The sequence below is a fragment of the Grammomys surdaster genome, unplaced genomic scaffold, assembly GCF_004785775.1.
Source record: "Grammomys surdaster isolate TR1022 unplaced genomic scaffold, NIH_TR_1.0 316, whole genome shotgun sequence".
Classification (NCBI taxonomy): Eukaryota; Metazoa; Chordata; class Mammalia; order Rodentia; family Muridae; genus Grammomys; species Grammomys surdaster.
The window spans coordinates 108,937-116,953 of NW_021604735.1; the positions used below are offsets into that span (position 1 = coordinate 108,937).

General features: G+C 53.4%; 2 protein-coding genes across 7 annotated transcripts in view; both read right to left on the reverse strand.

Annotated features, from left to right (window-relative positions):
- Trip6 (thyroid hormone receptor interactor 6) overlaps positions 1–4,105 on the reverse strand; it is a 4,543-nt gene extending 438 nt beyond the window's left edge. The window contains exons 1-8 of one of the 2 annotated variants that reach the window (XM_028777819.1): positions 3,586–4,102; positions 3,225–3,352; positions 2,995–3,120; positions 2,352–2,735; positions 1,790–1,883; positions 1,522–1,691; positions 410–588; positions 46–166 (exon numbers count right to left, since the gene is read on the reverse strand). In XM_028777819.1, coding sequence (XP_028633652.1) covers positions 46–166; positions 410–588; positions 1,522–1,691; positions 1,790–1,883; positions 2,352–2,735; positions 2,995–3,120; positions 3,225–3,352; positions 3,586–3,694 — 1,311 coding nt within the window. In that variant the 5' untranslated portion in view covers positions 3,695–4,102. Of the gene's footprint in view, positions 1–5; positions 167–409; positions 589–1,521; positions 1,692–1,789; positions 1,884–2,351; positions 2,736–2,994; positions 3,121–3,224; positions 3,353–3,585 lie in introns of both variants that reach the window. The other variant, XM_028777820.1, reaches the window with a different exon arrangement.
- Positions 4,106–4,181: 76 nt separating this feature from the next.
- The window catches only part of Slc12a9 (solute carrier family 12 member 9), a 16,029-nt gene continuing 12,193 nt past the window's right edge, over positions 4,182–8,017 (reverse strand). For all 5 annotated transcript variants that reach the window (XM_028777818.1, XM_028777815.1, XM_028777816.1 and 2 more), the window contains one exon: positions 4,182–5,460. In XM_028777818.1, the coding sequence (XP_028633651.1) occupies positions 4,571–5,460 (890 nt within the window). In that variant the 3' untranslated portion in view covers positions 4,182–4,570. The remainder of the gene's footprint in view (positions 5,461–8,017) is intronic.

Consider the following 8,017-nt stretch of genomic DNA (forward strand, 5'->3'; position numbering starts at 1 on the left):
CTCACCTCACACTTGTAACACTCACCTCACACTTGTAACACTCACCTCACACTTGTAACAGCCGACGTGGAAGCTTCTATCTAGAGCGACGATTCTCACCGTCTCCTCCTGACCCGGCTCTGGCATGATGGCCCCACCACACACTGAACATCGTGGAGCAAATTTCCTGCGGTAGAACCAAAGAGGCCATCAGGTCCCTCCTTCCCACCCCCTCAGGAGCCTCATAATGGAACTGAATGAAGGTGGAAGGGGCAGGGGCTGGGGGTGAGAAGGATTGAAGGATTGTGCCTGGGTCTTGGGGAAGAAAGTAGTGTCAAAGAAAGGGAGGAGCAGAAGGTGGAAACAGAAGAGGCAGACCCTGGGATATGAAGGAATAGGTCAGGGCAGACATTCCGAGTCGAGGCAAGACCTGTGGAAATCTTCAATGCAGTGGATCTGGCTGGTGGCGTCCACTGTGAAAGGGATACCATCGAGGCCACGGTGGCACACCACACAGGTAAAGCAGCCAGGGTGGTAAGCCTTTCCCATCGCCCTCAGGATCCGGTCCAGGATGGGCTCAGAGCATGTGGAACACTTCTCCAGGGTGGCCTGATAGGAGAAAGAGGAAGGAAGGTGGTGGTGGGGAAGCCATTCCAGCCAGGAAGGCGCACTCTAACCAACCGTCTGCTGTGTGTAGTTCCCTGCGTGGGATTCAGTGGAAGGTGGGCTTAGCATTTCTGAGGTCTCATAGCAGCACTGGAGCCTCTAGACAAGGAATTTGGTCACCACACTTCCTCTTTCAGTGAGATGAGTCAGTAATGCTTGCCTCTGAGGAATGCTGTCAGACTTTCACAAAGAACCTCAACTCTAAAGATGCCTTCTAGCTGGGCACAGTGGCACATATCTGGTTCCCCAGTTCTTGAGAGACTGAGGCAGGAGGACTGTAACTTCAGGACCAGCCTGGGCTACATAGTGAGACTCGGTCTCAAAGGAAGGTGGCCACCCACTTGAAAGGAGGAGCTATCCTCCCCCCCACCCCCTTCAGTTATCTACATTTAACTCATTCCTTAGTCTGGGGCCATAGCTCAGTTGGTAGTGTTTGCCAAGCCTGCACAAAGCCCTGGGTTCCATTCTGGTGGCCTGCACCTGGAATCCCCATATCCCATGGACAGAGGGAGGAAACTCAAGCTCTTCCTTAGCTGTACTTAAGAGTTTTAGGCCAGCCTGGGACACGTGATGCATTATCTCAAAAGAGCAAACAGGCAATCAAAGAAACAAAACCCAAAACGTTCTTTTGGTCAATGGACCGATTGATCTTCAGAAACCTGTGCCTCGGGCTGCCTTCAAACCTGCTCTGTAACTGAGGCTCTCCTCCAGACAGGCCTGAGCCGGCACGGTTAACTCCTTCCTTCTTGTACCTCAGTTTGAGTCCTCAGCTTCCAGTCCCACCCGACTTGAGTACTGGCCCTCTCTTAGATGGGAACCCACCTCTCCACCTCGCTGCTCTGTGTAGCATCCCTCTGTCAGAGCCCAGCCACTCACCACATAGCAGCCCTCACAATATGCCCGCCTCTCCACGGCATAGAAGTGCTGGCCCCGGAGCTGGGCCCGACAGGTAGAGCACACAAAGCAGCCAATATGGAAGACCCGGTCCAGGGCCACAACCCCAGCTCCATCGCCAACCACATCTTCACCACAGCCACCACAGCGACCTGAGGACAGAGAAGAACGAGATCAGTCTCCACAGACCCCGACAGCAGATCCACTGTCCCCTCCCCGTTTCCATCCCTACTCCACCAGGTCAGCTCACCAAAGTACTCCCCACTGGGAGGGTGGCTCATGTCATGCACCAATTTCTTGGTCAGTCTTTCCAGCTCCTCTTCTGGAGGTTGGCTTAAGGGGTCCTACAGTGAGAATTGGGGCTTTGAGACGCTGCCTATAGTCTCAGACACCATAAATAACCCCTAAGGTCAGGAACCCTGAAATCTCCTCTGAGAACATCTCTCAGAAGCTGATGGGGGAAGGAAGCCCCTTCTCTTTGGATATCTTGATCCTTGACCTCTGAGTACCCTAAAACTGGGATTGACTTATTCATTTATTTATATTTGAGACAGTGTCTCATATTGCCTAGGCTGGCCTGGAACTCATTATGTAGCCAAATACGACCTTAATTTACTGATCCTCCTGCCTCTACCTCCACCATGTCTTGTTTATATGGTGTTGGGTCTAAAACCTTGGGGTTCCTGCATACTAAGCAAGCTCTCTACCATCTGGACTGAATCTCCTAAAAACACTATCTTAAGCATCCCTCAGCCTCCGCACCACCTAATCAATGCCCAGTTACCTACGATGACCACAAACCTCCGGCTTACCTGAGGCTCATGCCCACCTCCTCTTCCTCCTCCTACAGGGTTATGGACTCCAGCAGTTCCTTCCTTAACCCCCCGTCCTGGCTCTCGGTGGCTCCTATAGCCAGCTCCCCAGACTTCACCACGACCTGTCAGAGGAAAGTGGGGGCCTGGAAGAGGCCCAGAGGCCTGAGAGGACCCCCGCCTGGGCAGCCCACAGCCCCTCACAGGTTGAGCCACCTTCACTTGTACAGGGAAAGCAGGACCAGCTGGAGTGCTCGCGGTGGCATAGGAGGCTGGGGTAGGTCCGCCATAGGGAGATGCTGGGAGCATCGGGGTTGGAACAGCACCTCCACTGGGCTTCAGGGAGCCTCCACGGTAAGCATGGGGTGGGGGAGCCTCAAAACCCTGGGAAGACAAGCAATGCAGAGACAGTAAGGCCAGATCCAAGATCCACGCATGCCAGGTGGGAATCCTGGGGAAGCAAGGACTTTTGACAAGTTGCCATGGGCTAGGCCTGACAAGGAGGAAGTCCTGTGATTCCTTGAACCAGTTATTTATTAGTTGCAAAGAGGGTAAGGGAGTGAAGAGGGTGGGTTGAAGCTGAGAATCTACAGCAGCTAACTGGCTGAGGATGAGGAAGCAGAGACACAACACAGAAAGTCACCTGTCTGTCTGGTCGCCTAGGTGTATGACTGCGACCACCGTCCAAATCAGCCAACATGCTGGTAAGCGAATCTATCTCAGCATCCAGACTTCCCGGGCGGATGACTCCTCTGTCTGGAGGGAGGCCCTGGGGCAGAGCCAAAACAGGAAGAACAAATACAGATCACAACCCCTACCTAGGCGTCTCTCACCTTGACTCCTAGAGATCCTACCCTCACCTCCAATTCTCACCTGCAGGCGCTGGGGTGCTCCGTGGGATCCCACCCAAGTAGGACCCCGATCTTCCGGTATCCCCGGAGGCTGATAACATTGTTCAGGTGGGAGGGGGCAAAAGTTGACCCTGGGGTGAGGCTGGAGCGCTAAAGGGAGAGAGGAGAGGTGAGACTGGAGGAGGTTACCTCATTAAAGCTGCCCTTCTCGGGCGGCTCTCCTCCTTCACGTACCTGGGAGTCTGGGAATGGACCAAGAGTTAGGGAAAGTTGCACAAGAACAGGGGCCTCTGCAGGAAGCAGACAGGCAAGGGAGAAAAGGTGAAGGAAGTTGGCCAGTGGCTCTTCTGCCCCTCCCGGGTGTGTGTGAGGGGAACACTTACTTGCTCCGTGGGCCGTTGGCGGCCCCAGGGCGCCTCTAGGCAGCGCTCTCCCCTGAGGGACTCTGGAGGGCTCTGGCTGCTTCGGGGGAAGCCAGGTGGGCCCCGACATGGTCTGGAATAGGGTCACTCCACTCCAGACAGAGGTCAGGGCCCCCACAATCCTGGAGCTTGGAGCCTTGAGCCCCTTCCCTCCTTTTCCGTCGCACGCCCCGTTTGGGACTCCCGCAAAGAAACTTTTTCTAGCTTTTTTTTCTCCCTTCCTCCCCAATTTTGGAGACGACCACGCCCCCTGACGTCACCACATTCCTGGGGAGGGTCACGTGGTCCCCCAAGCCTTATTCTGTGATCCCTCCTCTCTCTGGCCCCCTCCTGTTAAGAGAGGACCCGCCCCTCCTCCGGAGCCAAGCCACAGGGTGGGCTGCAGGCCGCTCTGAGAGGCTCTGGCCCAGCAATTCTCTCTGATCCCTGCCCTAGCCCTGCACGTGGCAGCCTCTTGGCCGGGACTCTGAAAGCTTCTGGTCTCCACCCCCTCACAGATCTCTCCCTTCCCACCCGTCTCCCTCTTACCTACCCACCGGCAGTGCTCCACCAGCCCATAGTGTTTTGGTCTTTTATTTATGGTCAGTAGTTAGAAAAATAAAACAAAACACAAACATCACCACCCAAGGAAGTCAGGGAGAGGGAGGCGGTGCGTCTGTGGCCAGGATGGGGACACTGAGGTAGCCTAGAGTCACAGAAGAGACCAGCCCCTCTGCTCAAGGCACCAGTGAAGGAAGTGGAGGCAGACCAGGGACAGGGCCGCAATGTCCTCCCCTACAATGGGGCAGCCACCTAGAATTAGTGTACTATGTCCGTCCCCCGTCCAAAGGAGACCATGGTCCCCTTAAAACATCATCCAAAGGGCAGGGCCCATTGGGGACGGGGGAGGCGTCCATTGTTCAGAATGGGCTTGGGCCCTCTCTATCCAACCCTGTATGAACAGGCATCAGAGATCAGTACAGGTTACCGGAGTGACACCATGAATAAGAAGGGTGGGACCCAGATCACGGCTCAGGGTCTCCAACAGTGCCAGGTATCTGGGGTAGCGGGCAGGATCAGCAGGCGGTCGAGGCAGGTATAGGAAGGTAAGAGCTGTGGTGGGTCCCTCTTCCCCATCCCTTCCTTCAGGTCCCCCAGGGCCTCCTCCTGTGCCTCGCCCCTGCTGGGCACGCACCAGAGCATTGGCACTGCAAGCTAGAGCCTCAGCCTCTTCGTCTCCTCGACCACCATTCACAAAGTCCCCTTCCTCCTCCTCCTCTGGCTCCCCAGTCTCGGCCCCTTCACCCCACACCACCTCCTGCACCTCTGCCCGGATCCTAAGTTGACTCAATAGGGCCCGGAGCCTTCCCTCTGCTGCCCCAGGAGCCTCCCGGGGCCCCAGGCACAGGAAGATCCGGAGTCGGGCACTGTGCCAGGCAGGCACCATACTTAAGATGGTAGCCATCTGCAACAGAAAAAGGCCACAGACATCCACGTAGCCAGGTCCACCCCGGGGCCTCAGCAGGTTCAAGGGCCACACGTCCACATGATGTAGCTGAGCACTGCTACCGGACCCCCGGCTTAGCCGCTCTGGGGGCAGAGCCCCACAAGCCCGGGCGAGAACCACATTCTTATTCATCTTGAGAGCATCTGCCACCGTGGCCACGTAGTCTTGGGGACTGAGAGCCCTGGGGCTCCCAGGAGCCCGAGGTGGAGGGAACAGCGTGCTCAGGGCTGGCGTCCCGCCCTCTCTGGTGCCCTCTGCAGGTTCACAGAAGGCTGGGTCTGTTAGAAAATGGTCCTGGGGTGGGGCGTCATCATAAAAACCGAGCACCAACGTGTTGGGCTTCATGCCGCCTAGGGGCAGAGAAGGGAGGCAGGAAGGAACAGAAATCAGGCTGAGGGCTGAGTTTATACCACATAAAACGCGCCCACTCACACTTAGGTCAGCCATGAGGTATGACATCCTCCTTGGCTGAGGCCCTTACAGCAAACATTATACACACATTTGCACAATGTTTTGGCTTTGCTAAACACTTTCACATGCATTTATCTGGCTATCGCTAGGAATAATCTCTTCCACTTTAAATAGGTAAAGTTCTCTTTTTTTTTTTTCTCTGTGGGAAGTGGTACTGGAGAGTAAACCTAGTGCGAGGCAATCAATCAATAACAGCAGTATTCCAATAACAGCTGTATTCCAAGCCCCATCTTAGATTTCCTTTAGATTTTGTTTCGGGGGGAGGGGGGGGTCTGTTTGTTGGCTTGCTTGCTTTCTTGCTTTTTTCTTTCTAAGGCAGGGTTTCACGATGTAGCTAGCCCTGACCGGGCTGCAACTCACTATGTAGACCCAGCTAAGTACAAACTCATAGAAATCCACTTGGCTCTCTCCTGAGCACTGAGATTTAAGGTACGTCACTCGCTCAAAGTTTTTGGTTTTTGAGACAATGTCTCAGGCACCCTGGGCTTTCTTTGAACTCTCTGTGGCAGAAGATAACCTTGAACTTCTGATCTTCCTACATCCTCCTCCAAGTGCTGGGATGATAGGTGTTTTATCACCACTACCCCATGAAGTTTGTGAGTGTTGGGAGGGACCTCAGGGCTAGGCGAATCTTCTACCAATGAGCTACAGCCCCAGCTCCGACTTCCTTTAGTGCTAGGGTTGGCTGCCGTCAGCCACGGGCCTCAAACAGCTCATCATTTTCATGTTAGGAAAGGCCATTTCAACCATGATGGCTCCAGCCCCATAATCCCAGCAACCAAGAGGCTGAGGCAGGAAGACTGCTCTAAGTTTGACACCAGCCTAGGCTACACAGTGAGTTCCAGGCAGCTTAGGCTACAGAGCAAGACCCTGTCTCAACCAGAAAACAAGCAAAAAGCCAGAGATTCAAGCTGAACCTCTACTGAGGAAATGAGGCTTCTTCTGTAGCCCAGGCTGGCTCTGAACTTGCAAACTTCATGGCTTCAGCCTCTTGAGTAGCTGGGATTACGGCCTGCATCAAGAGTAAACTAAAATCAGAGTGCCTGACCATTCAAGTTCATGATGCCAATCTCCAGCAAAGACATCCCAGGGCCCTAAAGGGGAGGATGGGACTATTGGCCAGTCTTTGCAGCTTCCTTCTACTTCAAAGCTCAGGGGACAGCAGACTGGTACCCAGAGGAAGCAGAAAGCATCTGGTTGTTGATCAGAGGCCACATCCTGGAGAAAGCACTCATTTACCTCATGTGAACCCTGTGGTAACACAATGAGATAAGCACTATTCACTCTGCCTGCTTTAGAGATAAGGAACCAACCTCAGGCCCCACGCAATGACATCACCGGCCTAAAGCCTCGGGTCTGAGAGGGCCTGAACACGAAAGTGAATATGTCTACTCACATAAGAGGCCGTTCTCCAACCTTCCTAGCTGGGCTTGGAGTAAGCTCATCGGCCTAAATCTGTCCAAGAAGTCCCCATGGTGCAGTAGATAAAGCATAGGACTCTCAAATTCCTGACCACAATCGTTGGAGATTTACTTTTTTTATTTTTTATTTTTTTTGAGACAAGATTTTCCTTATGTTGCCCAGGCTGGCCCAGAACGCACCATACTACTGCCTCAGAAACTTCATTTGCAGGATACAGTAGCTCATTCCTATAATCCCAGCATTCAAACAACTAAGGCAGGGGTATCATGAGTTTAAAGCCAGTCTAGACAATTTAGTGACACCCCATCTTAAAATAAATAAATAAAACTTTTACTTGTTTTTTTCCCTTCTTTTTTGAAACAAGGTTTCACTGTGTATCCCTGGCTGGCCTGGACCTCACAGAGATATGCCTACCTGTACCTTCCAAGTATTGGGGTTAAAGATGTGTGTCCCGATACCTGGCCTCTACCATCATCATCACCATCATCATCATCATCATCATCATCATGAAGGGGGCAGCATGCAAGGCAAGGTATTCATGTGCAGGTCAGAGAACACTTTTGTGGGGTCAGTTCCCTCCTATCTTCATGTGCGTACCAAAAACTGAACTCAGGTTGTCAACCCATCAACGGAGCCATCTTGCCCACCCTTCGCCTTATTTTTTTTTGAGTCAGGGTCTTACAAAATCTGGAGCTCATTGCCTGGCTGGCCCCAGAGCCTTCCTGCCTCCATCTTGCCAATGCTGGAATCAGATGTGCCCAGAGGTGCCCAGCTTTGACATGGTGCTGGGAGCCCGAACACAGGTCCTTCTACTTGCACAGTAACAGCTATACGTGGCATCCCACGCCCCTATTTCCCCACCCCCATACACCTTTTCCTTTCCGTGGAAGTCATCTCCCTCAGGATACATCTCACTAGTATAGGCCCCTTTGCAGAAGAAAAGCTAAGGCCCTCAGGTGCACTACGGGTAAATGGTACTCAGTCATACCACAGACCTCTTAGCAGGAGGGAACT